The sequence below is a fragment of the Echiichthys vipera genome (assembly GCF_963691815.1).
Source record: "Echiichthys vipera genome assembly, chromosome: 17".
In the NCBI taxonomy this organism is placed as follows: domain Eukaryota; kingdom Metazoa; phylum Chordata; class Actinopteri; order Perciformes; family Trachinidae; genus Echiichthys; species Echiichthys vipera.
Genome location: NC_139842.1, coordinates 25814213 through 25833465, shown reverse-complemented (window position 1 = coordinate 25833465; position 19253 = coordinate 25814213). Strand labels below are relative to the sequence as shown.

General features: G+C 40.3%; 2 protein-coding genes across 10 annotated transcripts in view; one reads left to right on the top strand and one right to left on the bottom strand.

Annotated features, from left to right (window-relative positions):
• LOC310960020 (histone acetyltransferase KAT7-like) overlaps positions 1-10201 on the top strand; it is a 43050-nt gene extending 32849 nt beyond the window's left edge. For 8 of the 9 annotated variants that reach the window (XM_083931602.1, XM_083931601.1, XM_083931599.1 and 5 more), the window contains 2 exons: positions 5225-5331; positions 5526-10201. In XM_083931602.1, coding sequence (XP_083787728.1) covers positions 5225-5331; positions 5526-5624 — 206 coding nt within the window. In that variant the 3' untranslated portion in view covers positions 5625-10201. Of the gene's footprint in view, positions 1-5224; positions 5332-5525 lie in introns of those variants that run through there. The other variant, XM_083931605.1, reaches the window with a different exon arrangement.
• A 3572-nt stretch (positions 10202-13773) lies between these two features.
• On the bottom strand, positions 13774-18086 carry LOC310960175 (uncharacterized protein; the record flags this gene model as incomplete). The annotated part of the gene is made up of 5 exons (XM_083931798.1): positions 13774-13903; positions 14100-14153; positions 14280-14312; positions 14503-14599; positions 17958-18086. 5 exons carry the CDS (start codon positions 18084-18086, stop codon positions 13869-13871), a joined length of 348 nt encoding a protein of 115 aa, XP_083787924.1. The 3' UTR covers positions 13774-13868.
• Positions 18087-19253: the final 1167 nt, after the last annotated feature.

Here is a 19253-nt window from a genome sequence, read left to right as displayed (position 1 = left end):
CCAGAGTCCGCCCGTTTCTCTCTCAGGCCAGCACGGAGGTGCTGATGCATGCTTTTATCTCTTGTCGTATAGACTACTGTAATGCCCTGCTCTCCGGTCTTCCCAAAAAGAGCATTTCGAATCTACAATTATTACAAAACTCAGCTGCACGAGTGCTGACAAGGACCAGAGGGCGGGAGCACATAACACCAGTTTTAAAGTTGCTGCATTGGCTCCCCGTCCGTTTCAGGATTGATTTTAAAGTTCTTCTACTAGTTTTTAAGTGTCTTAACGGTCTTGGGCCCTCTTACCTATCTGATTTGCTTTAACCTTATCGGCCGACGCGGACCCTGAGGTCCTCCGGCACCGGCCTTTTAACCATACCACAGGTTAGTTCAAAAAAGCACGGGGAGGCGGCTTTCAGTTATTATGGGCCCCGACTGTGGAACAGCCTGCCGGAGAGCCTCAGGGTCGCGGAGACTGCTGAGGTTTTTAAAAAGAGGCTTAAGACCCATCTTTTTAACCAGGCTTTTAGTTAATTGATTTCTTTTAGGCAGTGCTAATCAGAGCATGTTTTATCCTTTTTTAATGTTTTAATCTCTGTGTTTTAGGCTTCATGCTTTTATTTACATGTCTTATGCTCTTATGGTTTTATCTTCTATTTTACGTTTTAGCCTCTATGCTTTTATGCTTTTATGTTTTAGTCCCTCGTTTTTAGCTTACATATTTTAACCCTTTACTGTTAGGCAACAGTTTTTAATCTCCAGTGTTTCCTCAGGGGGCCTGCCAGTTTGGGAGTTGTCTCTGATCTTGGCCGCGGGGGGTGCTGTCCCGTGGACGGTTCCGGCCCGAGCGGCTAGAGGGCTCTGCACCTTGGTGCGGGGGCTCCTGTCTGCTCGGGTTGGGGTGGTCTCTGTGGCGGTGCTCCCTGTGACCTTGGACTGGGATCTCTCCCGGTGTGGTTGGCCCCCCAAAAGGTAGCTTCCTCTAGACTCCTCTGTACCTCAGGTCTTGCTGCCCGGCCATGTCTCTGAAGTGACAGCTAGCGTTGGTGTAGGTGTGAGTCTGTGTATCTATGTGCCTGCATGGCTGTGTGTGTTTATGTGAATGTGTGAATGAACGTATATACATTTGTGTGTGTTTCTGTGCTTGACTGTGGGAGGGTTGGGTTCTTTTAACTTTCTTCTCCTGATTTTATTTGATGTTTCTCTTTTTCTGTACATCCCTGTGAGGCACTTTGCGATACTTTCCTGTATGAAAAGCGCCATATAAATAAAGTTTGATTTGATTTGATTTGATTTGATTTAAGATGTGTAATGAGCGTCTAATATTATCATGAGTTTGTCTCTGGGAGATGAAGCCTGTTTGGTCTGTGTGGATATGGAGGGGAAGAACCTCCTCCACTCTCTTGGCAAGAATTGATGTATACAGTTTGTGTCCGTGTTCAAGACAGAGAGGGGTCTATATGATCCCCAATCCAGTCTGTCTTTTCCCTCCTTCAGTGTAACCGAGATTGTAGCTTCTAATATGTGAATATGTGAAGAAGATTTGGTGTTAACTGTGTCCTTAAGGTCTTGTACTAATCAGGAGAAAGTGCACTGTTCAGCTCTTCCATTGTTATTTCAGCTTTTAATTTTCTGTTTTTATCTTCTGATGAGGGTGCATAAATTAAGGGATGAAAAGAAGTGTTCAATCTGTTGTTCATCTAATAATTGTGGTTGGGAGTATAGTTGTTCATAGTAATTTTGAAACGCCATTTGTATTTCATATTGCTTATGTAGCAAAGCTTTGGAGAATGGGTCCCTAATTTTGTCGTTTGTGTTATCTGACTGTTTTTGCAATTTCCTTGCCAGCAGTTTAGCAAATTTGGAGCTGGATTCATAATACTTTTGTTTTGTATAAATCATCTTCTTTTGTATTTCTTGTGAGTATAGAACATTAATTCCATTCATAATTTCTTTTAATTTTGAGACGAGGTTTAGGTTTGACCCCTTCTTGTGTTTTCTCTCAAGTTCTTTTAATTCTTTATTTAGTTCTTATAGTCTTAATTGTCTTTGTTTCTTTTGATAAGCACAGAAGGATATAACTTTCCCTCTGATAACTGCTTTTAGTGCATCCCATACAATTTCTGGGCCAACTTCCCCATTATTGTTTTCTTCCATATAAGGTTTGATTTCTTCTTTAATTTTTGTTTTGAATTGTTCATTATTAAGAAAACTTGAATGTTACCTCCATAGTGTATTTCCAGGATTATTATTTATTTGCAGCGTCAGTGAGAGAGGTACGTGATCTGACAAGTCAATATTACCTATTTCACACTGATGCATTCTATGGCGGTCTCTTTTGAAGATAAAGAAATAATCGATTCTGGAGTAGACAGCGTGTGGATGAGAATAATGTGTGTAATCTTCGCCTGTTGCGTAGAAGTCTCTCCAAAGATCCAACACTCCCAGCTCTGACATAAGGATCTTAAGTTTCTTGTGTATGGGGGTTTGGGTAGAATCATTGGAGCCATCTAGTCTGGAGTTGAGGCGTATGTTCCAGTCTCCTCCACATATAAGTATACCTGTTGCCTCCGTCATTAAGTCAAAGACTTTGCAATAAAAATTTAAATTGCTACCGGGGGGCGCATAAACATTAAGTAGGGTTATTTGGACCCCTTCTACCTTACCTGAGACCAGTATATATCTTCCCTCGTTGGCCTTTATCTTTGAGCTAAGCTGGATGGACGTGCAGACTGGATGGTGATGCTCCTCCTTCAGTCGTCATCTTAAACCCACCCATCCTGAGATATACTTTTGGGTAGGCGAGGGGAAGGGAATGCTGCATGCAAACAACCTGCCAACTTTTGTGTCCTTATGGAACTGAAAAATTGCAGCTCATGTGCAAACTGGGCCGAGGTTTAAGTTGTGTACAGTTTTTCTATTGTTTGGTTAAGTTAGTTTTCATACAGTTCGGTTTTGCTGATTTTTACTGTCCTCAGAGAAGCTGTTATTGATAATACAAAATAATTTAGCATGAAGCATATAAAATGTTAAATCATTAATCATCCCGCCATGCTAGTTTTTAGCCACACTCATTAGAGGCGGGAATCTTATACGTCAGGATCTACTCCATTCCACAATTATAATTATGGCAGGAAAACATAAGATTATACTTTATTTTTTGAAAAAGGTATCAACTGATTGCTATAATGTAAATACACAAAAGCAAAACTATGACCAAATGTAATTTAGTCATGCTTAAATTCCACAATTTTTTAGTATATCTCAATCCTCAGTGACTGAGGAAATACAATTATACACATAGGCTAGTAGCTGCCTTATCTCTCAGAATCTTGGCCATTTCCAAAATAGATTTACAATATAATATTTTAATGTACAGTATATTTTAAAAGACCTATTATCCTGAAATTCCACAGTGAAAAGTTTGGTGAATATTATGCAATTAATCGTATTTCCATATTTATTTGGTATTTGGGCCTGGTTGTGAGACTTGTATTTCATGTGGTGTGTTTGTGTAAAGTTAATACTTAATCTCCTCTCTGCAGGTCAGAGTTTTATACTGCAGAGTTAGACAGAAAGACAGTTAAGTGTTTACCTTCATGTCAGAGTTTTATACTGCAGAGTGAGACAGAATGACAGTAAAGTGTTTACCTTCATGTCAGAGTTTTAGACTGCAGAGTGAGACAGAATGACAGTAAGTGTTTACCTTCATGTCAGAGTTTTATACTGCAGAGTGAGACAGAATGACAGTAAAGTGTTTACCTTCATGTCAGAGTTTTAGACTGCAGAGTGAGACAGAATGACAGTAAGTGTTTACCTTCATGTCAGAGTTTTATACTGCAGAGTAAGACAGAATGACAGTAAAGTGTTTACTTATCTATAATTTTATCTATTGGCTTTTTAATTTAGTTTTATACATTCACGCCCCACACAGGATGAAGTGAGTTTTTGGGATCCCATAACTTTTCATCTAGTGCCATTTCAGTTTAATTTTCCAATACACTGGTTTCTGACCAACAATCTGTAAGCTGATGGAATTGAAAAAAAAATGACCCTCACTTCTCCTCGGAGGTAAACGTCAGCCAGATTCTTCTCCCAACGTCACATACATGTCCTTTTTTGGTAAGAGGAAATGAGGCAGAGTCAAAGTATAACAAGATGGAGACTCCCGTAGGCAAGGACGAATAGATCAATTTGAGTGAACAGACCTCGATGGAGAGGCTACGTCCATTTTTTATATAGTTTATGGTTTATTTACACGCAACAAGCTGGTAAAGACACAGCTCCCCGAAGGTCAGGGTAGTGAAAGTTAGGTACAGAGGGAAAATTACGATACAGGAAACAGTCACAGCAGCTGGTGTGACTTAGTGATGAGGCAGTAGCATTTAGTTATACTTATCACAAGATATTTGAGTGAATGGAGCAGTGTCATTATATCACAAGGTATACACTAGAGATGCACAGATCCAGCTTTTTCCAATCCAGTCCGATACCGATACCTGGGCTGAACGCTCAGCCCAGGTATCGGACTGGATTGGAAAAAGCTGGATCAGCCGATACCTGATACCTGATACTGATCTGATCCCACTGTTGAATGAATGAAGCGTGTACCTGTCCATGTGAGTGAAGGCATCAGGCTTGACATAAAAATTTAGCCTTGTTAAAAAAAGGTAACAAATTAACACAGATATAAATGTACTTAATATTATTTATTAACAAATATCAAAGTGTACATTATCAGCAGAAATAAATAAATAACACTTCCATGTAAAGTGCACTGCAAACAGATATTTGAAACTGTAGCATAAAACCCTAACCACTGTTGCAAACATAGAATTGAAGTGACTAGATCGCTGTAACTGTATTTCTGTTTATGATATTAATAAAAAAAGTAATGACTGGATCGGCCTCATTCATCCCATATCTGATCCAGCTGATTAGTCAATATCGGAGCTGATTTCAGATCCAGGTATCTGATCGATGCGTCTCTAATTTACAGTCAATCATGCTATTGTAAAGATACACAATGTCTCTGTGTATTCCAGACATGTGCATACTACATGTCGAGATATAGAACTATGCATGACCGGAATAGGAAGTCATGAACTTATGAAGCAGAACTCTTCATAAGTTCATGACTGCCTCATTATTGTAATTTCTGCCACAGTGTATGCCACTATACCTTCAGACAGTCCTGATCCTATCAGTCTGACCCCCTTTTTTCCACTCTTGTGTTACAGAGATCAGTCAGGAGACAGCAGTGAACCCAGTGGATATAGTCAGCACACTGCAGTCCCTCCAGATGCTCAAGTATTGGAAAGGAAAGCATCTGGTTTTAAAGAGACAGGTAGGAAACAAACAAAATACAAATTAAAATTTAGAATTTCTTTCTTGCGCTTTTTTTTAGTTTGGTGCTTTGGTCACTTTGCCCAGTTAATAACTAATTGGCATAAATCCAGTTTAAAGTTGTTAGCACATTTCAGGTTTATTACCTAACTCTACATTAGTGAAGGCGGCTGAGGTGCCTTTTTCTTTCTGTAGGACCTCATCGACGACTGGAAGGCCAAGGAAACCAAACGTGGTCACGGCAAGTCCATTGACCCCGCAGCCTTGAAATGGACACCGCCTAAAGGGACGTAGAGGAGCTTCTCTTCACACTCCAAACCCAAAACACACACAGACAGATCTCCCACCGCACACTGGCATGCTCACAGACCCTGAGCCTAAACCCTCACACACACACCAGTGTATAAACGCTTTCAGCAGCTACAGCACAGTCAGCTGCTCGCTGAATACTCCCTTACTCTGGGTTCAACAGTCACTGTCATGGCTCAGGACATTGACTTCAGACCCACATTAGCTGACTGATATGATGCCTGTCCAGAGTATTTGATTGAATACTTAATAAAATTAGAAGCAACCCTAATTCACGAATAACTGATCCGAAATGTCTTCAAAGATTAGGACCTGGCTTTGTTTCGTCACCTTGTAAGTTCTGGCTCTGCAGTTTCACCAGCTGTAGTCTGTTTCCATCAAGGGATCAATTGTACATTTAAAAAAATATATATATATTTGGTTCATTGATGGTAGTAACATATGAACCAAAAGCAACATTGCAGCTTCCTTAAATGCGTAGTTAAGCTCATTATAACAAAAGTTCTAGTTTGATGTACTGAAAGCAGTACACAATGTATCTGAAGATATTTAGGTTATATATGTAAACAACTGTAATATATTACATGGCTCTTTTGCTAATTTGATTGGAATTTTTATCACTTATTTCACAGATTGCTAATTCATTTATGTGTGTAACGACTTATCAATGTGATTGATTCATAATGTCTTTTTTATTTATTTAATATTTAACACTTTGGGTTCCACAGAAGACCATCAGCCATTCATCATTTATTTTTTATATTTTATAGTTTAAGACTCCAACTATGATTGTGATCCAACAAACAGTATGACTAAAATACACACTAAGAAGCTACGCAGCAGCCGGTGATGTCTGTGTACGTAGGATCTCCGCTGATATCTCCTCCACCTCATTTGTTATCTGAAAAATAAAAGTAATAGTGCATTGTTAGTGCACCTCCTTCCAGACACTTGATTAGCACAGAGCACCAGGCACAACCGTTAATCCAATCTGCAGCAGTCTGTATTGAACCTGTGCTGCTTTTCATTCCGTTCTCGAGACGGTCGACACAACGCAGGTCAGCACAACGTTGACTCATGCAATGCATATTGGCAGACACAGACCAGCTGGCTGTGATTAAAAGCACCAGGCCTGGGCCCAAAATGCATCAGTTTCTAGGAATAGGAGCCCTGACCTTTCACCTACCATTCAGGTTACATAACTAAATAGAGAGTTCCCAACAGACTGGAAAATACACAAGAAGAGATGTGATCATCTCTTTGAGAGTTGCAAAAATTGGAAAAATTGGAATCCCATGGTCTTTTTCGACACTTACACACATCAAATAAGCCATCAAGACAGTTTTGTTTTATGTAACAACTATTACTGGAAATATCTAGGAGAGTTGCTAACAGCCGAATGCGGCTAACACCTATTAGCTCGGAGCAGCATGGTGAACGCATTAAGACGTCTTTTTTAACAACTAATACTTCTCAAAATAACACCAAACCTCTGCAGTAGCATGATAGCATTCTGCTGTTAGCGACTCTCTCGGATATCGCCGTAAAAAAGATAGTCTTGATCGCTTATTTGATGACCCAATTTGCCGAAAAAGGCCCTGGGGTGATTTTACGCAGAGTTACACTTTAATGGTGTAATGATTGGGCATCAGCTGCAGAGTCATGTTGCCTTACGTCAGGCCTCCCTTGATGACAAATCTAACTTTTTAAAAAATGCACCATTTGAAAAGGTATGAAGAGTTACAATGAGATGGTCTCAGGTCAGATCAGATGATTGTGTAATAAAAAGTTTACAAACATTCATCTGACACTGACAGTGGCAGTTTGAACCCAGAGCTAATCAATAACTTACATCCCTGTCATGCAACAAACGCACATTGTGTCCAGTATTTAGCCCATCACACTAGTCAGGCAGTAAGTCAGCAAGCTATAGCTGCCATTGGCCATGTGTGGACCAGGATGGGGCCCATGTGGATGTGTCTTCCCTTCTTTTATAACCTTGACAGCTGTGTTGTCATATGATATCTTCAGTTATATTGTGAACAGTAATGGTACATTGGGAATCAGCTGTTCTCAGCGTTGGAGTTTAAAAACACACACATTGCTGTCTTTTCTGTGTAATTTGTGGTAGTTTTGTTAAAGTTCTCAATGATATTTTGTACTTTTTCTACCTCTAAGGTTTACCACTGTAAAAAAACTAGAACGGCCCATTTTAAGCTTCTTTTATTCTGTGTGTTAACATGTGAAACTATTAGCTGTGTTCAGCCAGCAAGTGTTTTTTACTAGATAAAAAAAAAAAGTTTATATTCTTAGAAAAATACGTTAACTGCGTAGAACGTAAAAGACAAAGTCTGGCTGAGGAATGTCTACTCATTAGGACTGGCTTAGTTGTGAATATGAATATTTATCTCAAAATTTTATATACCTTTGAATGTGTTCAGAGGCTCTCAAAAGGTACAGGAGGGAAAATCCAAGCCCCCACCACCACCAACAACAAGAACAATGACAGAAGTCATTTCCATTTCACAGGTCATATCCTGTCATCTAAAGTGACCTGATTGAATCAAATCAGGTCACTTTTGCACAGCTTCATTACTTTGCACCATGCAGCAGTTGCAAAATACAAGCACAGTGTTCTTGTTAGAGAAGCAGTAAGCATGGTCGGCAGCGTTTTTGTATTCTTTTTTGTTCTTAACAGCCTATTTTGTGTGTGATGGAAATCATTTCATTTTATTAACAATCTTCATATTTATTGATTTGGATCAACATGTTCATTTTGTCACCTGCTTTTAAGATTTGTTAAAGGAGTAGTTTCACATTTTTGGGGAATGTCTTGCCAAGAGAACGGTATTAATCTTTTCATCTCTTGCAACAAAGCAAATATTTAAATATAAATATACATATATTTCCCAAAAATGTGTATAAGTATTCCTTCCATAAACATTGTGCATAAGCTTGGACAGCAGTTTGCTGTGGAATTGGAGGTGTGTAGCCAACAATGTCAGTTTGAATCACCTTTCTTTTTCTTTTCTTTTTTTTAAATTTCAGAATGCTTTTTTGTTTTTGTTGCATCACACATTCACATGTGGAGGAATCTTTCCTTTACAGACTACAACCCAGAGTTACATTTGACTTTCTTCATTCGTAGTGTAAGAAATGTTGCCTTTAAATTCTATAAGGTTCAAGATGTATTTTTTGTGTCTTTGTTTTTTTATCATGATGCTCTCTTTCTACCATCTGTGGATTTATTTATGTGTGTTGTGTGTTTATATTTTCCCTAATCCTGTTGTTGGTTTTCCTGTCTTCATTTGGGTCTTAAAGGGAAATTCTGGCATAAAATCATCCCAGGGTCTTTTTTGGCTAATACACTCATCAAATAAGCCATGGAGACAGTTTTTTTTTCGTGTAACAACTATTAACAGAGAAATCCAGGAGAGGTGCTAACAGCCGAATGCGGCTAACACTGATTAGCTCAGGGCAGTACAGTGAAGGTACTAAAACGTCTTTTTTAACCACTAATACTGCTCCAAAAACACCAAACCTCTGCAGTAGCATGAGAAAAGTCCTTACACAGAAAACAAAGCACCAACAACGTATTAAATGAATCCAGAGGTATTTAAAAGAGTTTTTTAAAGACTTACCAACTGGCCCCTGTACCAGCTCCTCTCATAGTAAAGTCCATTTAAGTCGATTAGCAAAGTCAATCCAAAAGGAAAGAGCCCATTGGTGTTTTGTTTAAAAGTTGTTACATGAAAAAATTGTCTCCTTGGCTTATATGAAGAGTGTATTTGTCAAAAAAGACCCTGGGATGATATTAGGCAGGAATGTCACTTTAAACGTCACTGACTGGCAGGCTTTAAATCAATACAAATAGGTCATGCATTTCAAAGGACTGCATTTATCCTCTTAGCACCTCTTCTCAATAAACCTCTCTGTGATGGGTTACTGAAATTACTCATGACTGTTGTGTGTTTAGAGAGTGGGTTTTTTTGCCAATTCTTAAGTGCATTTACAGCAAAGTGCACTTCCAAAAGAAAAGTCCATCCTAAAACACACCTCCTGATGATGATGTTCCATACACGGCTGGGCCCGTTTTGTTCTTGACTGTGCTGTTACTTTTGTTATGTTGAGATATTACCTCCATAGGTATGATGGAGTGATTGAAATGATCTGCAGTTTTGGTCTCGGTCTCTCAGAATGATTGGACTGTCATTTTTGAATTGATACTCAGCAGAGAGAATATTTTCTATTCTCAGAGTCGCAGGAAAGGGAACTGAATGTATTTTTTCTTGTTTGGAAAGGCTCATTAAGCCATCATTTACAACACTAAAATATTAATAATCAATCAAATTCAATTGTGTGAAAGTTTTCTTATAGATCTGTCTTGATGTCACAGCCAATTTTTATGCTCACATTTATTTTCCATCCTGTTGTTTTTCCCTGTGCCAGTGGCAGCTATACAGTAGATGGGCAGCTTCAGAGCACCATGCTGGTTACTAACACATCTGAATAAGGTCACAGTCACGTAGAGAAAGCAGAGGCATTCCATCACCTTCCATAGGTCACCAGTGAACTGTTGTAGTAAAGCAGCACATGAACGGTGCGTTCATGTGCTGCTTTACTACAACAGTGCTGCTACCTATTTAAACTACACACTCAACGTAGCGTGGCATCAATATGTAGCTCAGTTGTGCTTTTGTACTTGCTTCTCTCTTCCTTCCTCTTCAATAAATGCAAATGGTGAAACAAAAGCTGAGCTTGGCCAGATGTGTTGTTTGTGTGTTAGCTGTTTCCCCAGGCAATAGCCTGAGAGTCCTGTGTCACTAAGCAAGGAACGTATGGACAAATGCAAACAAGGGAGGTGTCATTCTGCCTCCCCCTCTCCCTGAGATCTGTGCAATAGGAGAAGACACATCTCCACTTAGCATTAAAGATGTGTATCCGTCTGAGTGGTGACAGAAATGGATGACATGATGCATATCGCCAGTTGAGACATTTGACAGCTGTTTCTGTGATTATATTTCACAGACAATAAGTGTCACCCTTGACTTGCACAAGCAGACCCAGATGACCCTTTATCTTTCTTTGTAGCAGTTTAAGAGAGTGAAGATATTGGTATCATATGAAACAAGAGCATCTAAGGAATATTTTGGCATCAATCATTATGCTAGCTTGTTATTAATAAGGCTCCAAAGTTAGGCTACATTTGGGTGAGAAAAACTGGCATGGCCTAGAGCTCTGCTGACCTCTGACCTCAATATGTCAGAATGAAAATGGAATCTAAGGGTACCCATGAGTCTCCTTCTTAAAGTGAAATCCCGGCATAGAATCATCCCACGGTCTTTTTCGACACATAAAAAAAGTCATAGAGACAATTTTTCTTCATGTATGAACTCTTAACAGAGAAATCCGGTAGAGTCGCTAACAGTCTGACGTGGCTAACACTGATTAGCTCGGGGCAGTACGCTGAAGGCATTCAAAGGTCTTTTTTAACCACTAATACTGCTCAAAATAACACCAAACCCCTGCAGCAGCATGAGAAGAGTCCCTACACATAAAACAAAGCACTAATGAGCTCCTTCCTCTAGGATTGACTTTGGTAATCCACTTGAATGGACTTTACTATGAGAGGAGCTGGTAAAGGGGCCAGTAGGTTAGTCTTTCAAACACTCTTAATAAACTCTGGGTTCACTAACTACGTTGTTGGTGCTTTGTTTTCTGTGTAAGGACTCTTCTCATGCTACTGCAGAGGATTGGTGTTATTTTGAGCAGTATTAGTGGTTAAAAAAGACGTTTTAATGTCTTCACCATACTGCCCCGAGCTAATCAGTGTTAGCCACGTCAGGCTGTTAGCGACTCTCTGGGATTTCTCTGTTAATAGTTGTAGAAAAAAAGGAAAACTGTCTTGATGGATTATTTGATGAATGTAAGTGCCAAAAAAGATCCTGGGATGATTTTACACCGGAATGACACTTTATGATAATCCAGACAGTACACGTGTGTTATTTTGTTCTATTAGTTAGAGTAATGTTATATTTCTGCATACTTGGATCCCTAAACAGTGTTGAATGTCATAAATTGGGTCTGACTCTAAAGCTGAGACTTATGTGGATTCAGTGAGTCCAGGTGTTTTCATGTGTGATGATGTTAGTTCTCATAGGAGCCATTTCATTGGAGTGAGAACATTTTTGTAACAAATGATCTGTTGTGACCTTGAGGATAATCAAAGCCCAATGAAACGTTACACCCACAAACATGACCTGGGGCATTCAGAGGATGGATGGTTTCCCACGGATACTAACAACAAAGGAGGTTTCTGAGCACTTTAAACAACACACGGGCTCGCCATTCAGTCACAGAAAAATGCATTTCTTACAGAAATCTCCAAATGTCAAAAGCTTTTCACCCCAAATCACAGCATTGATTTGTCTGGATGCCTTTTTGAGTGGAATGGTTATTGTGCACCAAATCTGTGTAACAAACCTAAATACTGCTGCAACAATTTATGAGACAGAGCTGAGAGTGAACTTACATCATGATGTTTCTAAGCTCTTATACACTTTCAATATTTATTTCAATTGATTATGTCTGATTTATGACCAGAAGAAGTTGACACAGTGCTGTTCTACATCTTAAATTAATCTGCAGGTTATCTTCTGCTGACCTGCTATCATCCGCTGAACATCCCCTGTACCCCTAACCTGACTCTCTCAAGGTGAATTTGGTTCCTTCTTGCTTCACTCATCCATCTGGCATCTCTCCATAGCGATGTGATTTCAGGAGGCTGGGCCTTATCAAAAATCCTTGCATATGATTGGATAAAACACTTGTCCATCATCTTTATTGACGTGCTGATTCAACCACTCACATGGAAACCAACCTGTGGAGCTGATGAGAGCAATGCAGGGAAAATCCAAACCGGGTCAGCAGAAGGGTGAAAACATGGTTTCCACCAACAAAAGCCTTCAGAGCCGTTCTCTGGTGTTCTTTTAAAGAAGAAAGATTCTCTAGATTGGACAACACGGATGAAACAGCAGCATCCATGTTGACGTCGTTTCCTCTATGCGAGCCGCCATTGTTGTCTGAATCACAACAGTCGCTTCTCCCCTACGTCACATCTATAAAACCCCTCCCGGCGGTCGTGATTGGCTCAACCACCTGCAATCACTTTCCTATGGAGCCATCCCAGATGGTTGAGAGGAGCTGAGGCGGAGTCAAGGCGGAAGCAAGGTGGAACGAAAGTCTTCTGCCAAGAATCAGGTTACTGTACCCCTCCCTCACCCCTGAGATTTTCATCTGGTTAATTGTCTTTTAAGTTCCTATCTATCACACAGTGAGTTAAAACAATGGTGATTGATCATCTTGTTGCCTCTTTGCCAAGTATTCACATCTGTGTGTCTGTGGAGACATTCCCTGCCCAAGATCAGTGAAGCTTTTCACGTCAGTCAGCAGCGGTTGGTCTGTCCAGGTGGAGCTCATCACTGCTGATTGTGCTGCATTCACTTGTACTTAGAAATCGGGAACTTCCAATTTCTAACAGGTAAAAGTGCAACGAAACATAAAGTTCAACTCTGAATTCCGAGTCAGTCTCTTTCTGATGTGTGTATGTCTGACGATGCAGGAACATTTCATTACTGCTGACTCACAATGGCCGATCAACAGACATATGGAGCATGTGAAGGCATCACGCAGCATTGCAGAGGTGAGAGTTGCCAATCTACTGACGTCATACAGTCGACACTGTTGGGTTTCCAAAGGAACTCTGACGTCATACAGTCGACACTGTTGGGTTTCCAAAGGAACTCTGATGTCATACAGTCGACACTGTTGGGTTTCCAAAGGAACTCTGACGTCATACGCTCTAACTTTTCAATTCAACTTCATATTTCTTTAGAGTGGAAACACAGAAGAAAGACACACTTAGCTAATGTTAACAGCTTTAATGGATTTGGCATGAAATCAGCAAACTTTCTTCAAAGACATAAGGCTTACATGTACATAGTTTTAAATCTGACTAAATATAATTGATAACAAGATAGGTTATAGTTCAACAGTGATGGATCGGCGATGATTTCAGGGACCTGCAGCGGATTAAAATGAATTTCTGTTAAATGGCTTGTCAACCGTCTGTCTGGGTCAGACTGTGTCATACTGATGTCCTGCTGATTGTAGTTGAATCCAAACTTTGAGAATGGGGATTTTTTTTTTGGGGGGGGGGGGGTTGCATCTTTAGTAAGAGTCAGATTTCCATTCCTCTTCTATATCTGAAAACAGAGAAGAGCAAAATTGACACAAATAAGGCAGCTCTCAATACACATTTGACACTTTCAAGCACAAAATGAAAAATACCATAAAAACAAAACGGTTCAACTTCGCTGCCCAATAGTACAAAGATCAGAGAAGGTTGGAAAAAAGATAATGCTGGATTTCTACCAGAGTACCATAAGGAGTCGGCTTTACCTCCACCTAAACTTCTTCTGCCCATGAGTCCAACGAACATCTCCCCTTTATTTCCTGATGAAGAGAGATAGAAAGACAGAGAAAGAGGGAAAAGAAAGATCTTCATCAGGGTCAAAAGAATCCGGGTGATCTTAAAACATCTAAAAAGAGAAATTAAAATGATATGGCGTAATTACTCACTTTTCTTTCCCAGTCTCACAGGTTGAGATGCGCCTGTAATGAACGAAGAATAAACTGTTATGAACAGTACAGCAGGGACGCCACGAGTTTCACTAGCAATATCATAGAGCTATTACTGGAGATTAAAAACACAAAGTACAATATGGCAACTTCAGACATACCAGTACTCAACCATAATATCCCCATAAAGTACAATTATGTATTTGTTTATTTGTTTGTTTACCTGAGCTTCTTCCCATCAGGCCGTGGAACTGCTGTGCTTTGGACCGCTTGATGAGGTCTGCCAACCGAATGCTTATTCCTCTCTCTAGTGGGTAGCCCTGCACACACACACACACACACACACACACACACACACACACACACACACACACACACACACACACACACACACACACACACACACACACACACACACACACACACACACACACACACACACACACACACACACACACAAACGTACATATTTCTCCTGTAAATCATCTAAGCTCTGTGGACTGGGAGAGCTGGTGCAAGAACTGAGTAGTTTAAGTTAAGGACAACTTAATGATGTAATAAAAATGTCCTTCATTGATTTAAGGTTGAATATGTAGAATCTTTATTAAAAGCTATATTTTTTTGAAAAATAAATAAAACACCCACGGGGTGTTTTGAGGAGTACAGAAGAAGAAGTATTGCTTTTCCATAAAAATATATATTAAGTCTGAATTAATATTTGTTTTTAATTTTGACAGGTTTGACAATGACTTTCTGTCCTGTTGTGTTTCCATGGTAGCAGCCAATAGCGTTGGGCGTTGCTGGTTGCCAGGGTTGTCTGTTGTTGGGTGCAGCTACTGTAGGCTGGCACTGGGGTAAATGGAGTTTGCCAATCCTGCAGCTGCTCTGGAGCCTCAGTGAAGGGGGCGTTATTTGTCCCAGCAGCTGAGTGAGTGGGGACTAATGGCTAACGCTAACTGTCAGTCAAACTCCTCTGTAATACTTGTTTTTATGGTGTGATTTGCTGGAGGAGATGGGTTCAAACAGGCTCAAACAGACTCTGGTCTCCTGTAGGCTTCTGGGCCGGGTCTGACCAACCTGGCAACCCGACTACTGGAATTATTTTTTGTTGTTGCGACTACGATCTTTAGACACTAGATGGCGGTCTTGTGCTCATTCTCCATATTCAACCTTTAAGTACAGCACTGCGTACATCCCCAAACCCAATGTTACTGGCGATGAGGAAAGATCCCCCTCACTTTTCAAACTCCTTTTACTGTCCGTTTCCCCACTTTTACATTTTTAGTTTAATTGAAATACTAAATCTCTCTAAACATCAGAACTCTTCAGCTGTCAGAATCCAGATGAGAGAAGAGAGGAGGTGATAAAAATATAGATCCACTCATCTGAGTATTCTCAGTAACAATGTGCAGCAGCCAGCTAGTGATCTGAAGACTCGCCCTGAGTTTTGCCTCACAGGCTGCACACAGACATCTCTGCAAAAACATGCATGACTAACACACCAATCAATGATTTAAAAAACAGATCACTGAAGGTTTTAGACTAGTTTTTTTATTTTATTTCTCTGACTTTGTGTGTTCACTGCAACAGGCCCCTGACTTTATATACTCAATACTCTTGAGTCGACGGTCGCTTTCTGAAACAACAAAACTTTAGGGTGAGAGTATATGAATGATCATTAATTCATGCATGAGATGGAAAGCATGAATCAAAGAATGTACTGAATGAATGTACAGGGATTAGGTGTCTCATGCATGAGTTAATTCAAGAGCAACTAAGGTATCTCAAACATCATGATTTCTGACTTATGAATGATGGTCATTCATGTCTTCTTCATAAGAAAATGTGCAGTTAAATGGACCGCAGTGCACATGTTTCCTGTGGAATTCTAACTGTTGTAATCCTGATGAACTAAGCGTGACTTCATTGTGTTTGTGGCCCTTCAGACAAAGGGGTGACATGAAGAAGACATGAACAATAACTCAGAAATCGTGGTGATTGAGATACACGAGTTGAAGCATTTATTACTGCTGTTCTTGCATTAACTCACACGTGAATAACTATTAATTCTTGTACATAGCTGATCGTTTATGGAGTAAGGGGAGACAGGGGTCGGTTGGCACACAGCTCTTTTCTGGTCCTTTGAAGGTCACAGAAAAACTGTAACATCTAAAATGTTTGCTTTTTTGACATGCACTCATCTACTTTGTTTAAACATCTGAAGATTACGGTAACATTTCAGTTTTATAGTTTCCAAAGTAGAAAAGTGGTCTGTGGACTAAAGGTAAAGTGGTGGTCAATCCTCTCTGCGTTCTCAGGCTGTCATCACGCTCTCTGTCCCACATGTCTGCACAGAAGAGAACAAGTGTGTTTGTTTTCTTTGCACCCTCAACATAGAATTTGCTGCAGAATGACGTCAAACTTAGTGCATTAATTCCTTTAAGTGGTTTTAAATCAAAAATGAAAGAAAGCGTGTCAAACTCCTTAGCATGCCATTATTCTTAAAAGTCCCTGAACCCCCACACAGGTGTTTTTTTTGTAGTGTACTGTCCTCAAAGCAATTTCAGTCAAAAACAACTGGACTGGTTGTTTGTCTAGGAAGACGTTTCACCTCTCATCCAAGAGGCTTCATCAGTTCATGTACGCATCTGACCAGGCTGGGACTGGTCCCAGCCCAGTCCAGTTGTTTTTGACTGAAATTGCTTTGAGGATAACGATGACCTGGACGAATGAGAACATTCACAGGCTTATAGTGAACTGGTTGATTAGTCCTCTTCTCAGGACTGTGTGGGTGTGTCTACTGTGATTGATTGACATCTTCCTAAATCTCCTGTTAGCTTTGTTTCACCTGTTAAGGCGGGACAAAGAACACTTTTATCATTCTTAGTGGTAGATGGACATTTATTCCCATCAAATTCTCATCAAAGCCATGCCCACTTTCAACCCATGCAGAGGTCTAATCAGCCAGAAGAACTGAAAACACCTGTGTGGGTGTTCAGGGGCTTTAATGTTTTTCTTGTTTTTATTTTATTCTATAGATTTTGTTTGTAACTTTGTGTTGTAACTCTGCTGCTGCCTGTCTTGGTCAGGTCTCAGATTATTAATCTACAGTAAATGGGTTCCTCCTGGTTAAATAAAGGTTATAATAATAATAATAATAATAATAATAATAATAATAATAATAATAATGATAATAATAATAAAATGTTCATGTTTGTAGATGTCTTCTGTCTGATCTGTTCTTCTTGAATCGACCTTGAGCTAAAGCAGGATCCTCCAGCGGGTTGGATGGTGTCGCTCTCCGCGGTGCTGAATGTGAGCAGCATGTGTCAGCTTCAGCACAGACAACAAACGATGATTGAAGAAAAGCAACCTCTGTCTTATTGGAAATTAAACCTACATTTGAAACACTTTTTCATCTGAACACTGGCTGCATCTGTTGGTGGAAAACTTATTTTATATATATATATATATTTAATATAATATATATTTATATATATATAAATATAATATAATATAATATAATACATACATGGAAAGTGTATTTTTCTCCTCAAATCATTTCTCAAAACAGTGCGTGCAAACACACTCCGCTGTTTATCACCATAGAGCTCTAAAATATGACTCAAATTCCATGAAACAACTTGTGAGCGCGTGTCTGATGCAGATTGCTTTTACCTGTTGCCAGTTCTCCACCCTCCAGATCTCGCCGTCGTCCTCTTCGTTGGAGAGCGGGGTCCCCAGCGCGCCGAAAACCTGCACGAACACGACCACCACCAACACAACTACAAACTTCAGAGCCTCCATCGTCACCAGAGTAAAAGTGGCTGCAGACGGTCAGGAGAAACGTGTCTGATTCGGACGCATACAGGAGCGAAATAACTTCGAACCAAAAGGGAACGCGCCGCGTCTTCGGTTGAGCACTTTGTGCGTTGCTCCTGAGTGAAGGGCTCCTGTGTGCTCTTATAAAGTCCCTCTGCTCGCTCCTCCCCACTCCAGCCTCAGATTAAAGTGAATACATGTCGCAGGACAGTTTTTTCCTGTGTCTGACTCAGAGGTGATGTGCGTAGACAGTGAATAAACCTTATCTAAAGCTAACTGACCACTTCCCAACCGGGGAAGGATGGATGTGTTGATTTGTTTGTTTCTATTTTTCACCTGCGATTTTTCTTCTGCCCACATGATTGAAGAGCTCATTAGGCAGAAACATGTGGTATGAATGAACAGAATGGGAGCTGATGTGACACTCCAGTGCATGTGTTTGACTTATCAGGCCAATGAACCACAAAGGAGAAAGGAAGGGGCCACAGGCACAGACAGGTTGAATGGGGCAATATGCCAAACCGCATCACTAATAATACTGACACGCTTATATTTTCAATTTCAGGCCTGCCTTCAAGCCTGAACCGTGTCACAGTCCTGTTTTGTGTCATCTTTATGGCTTGTGTCACCTTCACCAGGTGCAATTTCAATTTTCAGCTGTGATGTATTCATGCTTTGTTTGTGTGACTCTGCAGGTGGGAGGCCTAGGATCATGATTAATTTATACTTTAAATAATCACTGCAGCAGCAGCCTTTGACAAGAATGAGTCCCTCCCTCTCTTTGTGACCAGCATTCACACTCGGAAGAAAACATCATTACTTCAGCCAAGCACTTTGGGCATTTATGTGATTCACGATGCACCAGTGTCTATTGCAATGATATTGTATATATTTGAGCAGTTTAGTGCTCTCTCAGGCTACAAACTCAACTGCACTAAGTCTTTACTGATGCCCCTTCACTCATCTCTTGACCTGTCCACATTGCCGTCCCTGGACCTTTGGTCAGGAGCTTCAGATACTTGGCCGTGGATGACTTCCCCTCCTTGTTTCCTGTTACTCATGGGCGTTGCACCCCACATTTTCCAAAGTTAAACCCCTGTGCCCACCCCTGGCAGTGCACCAGCATACAAAAACGGAGCGCACATCTGCCCC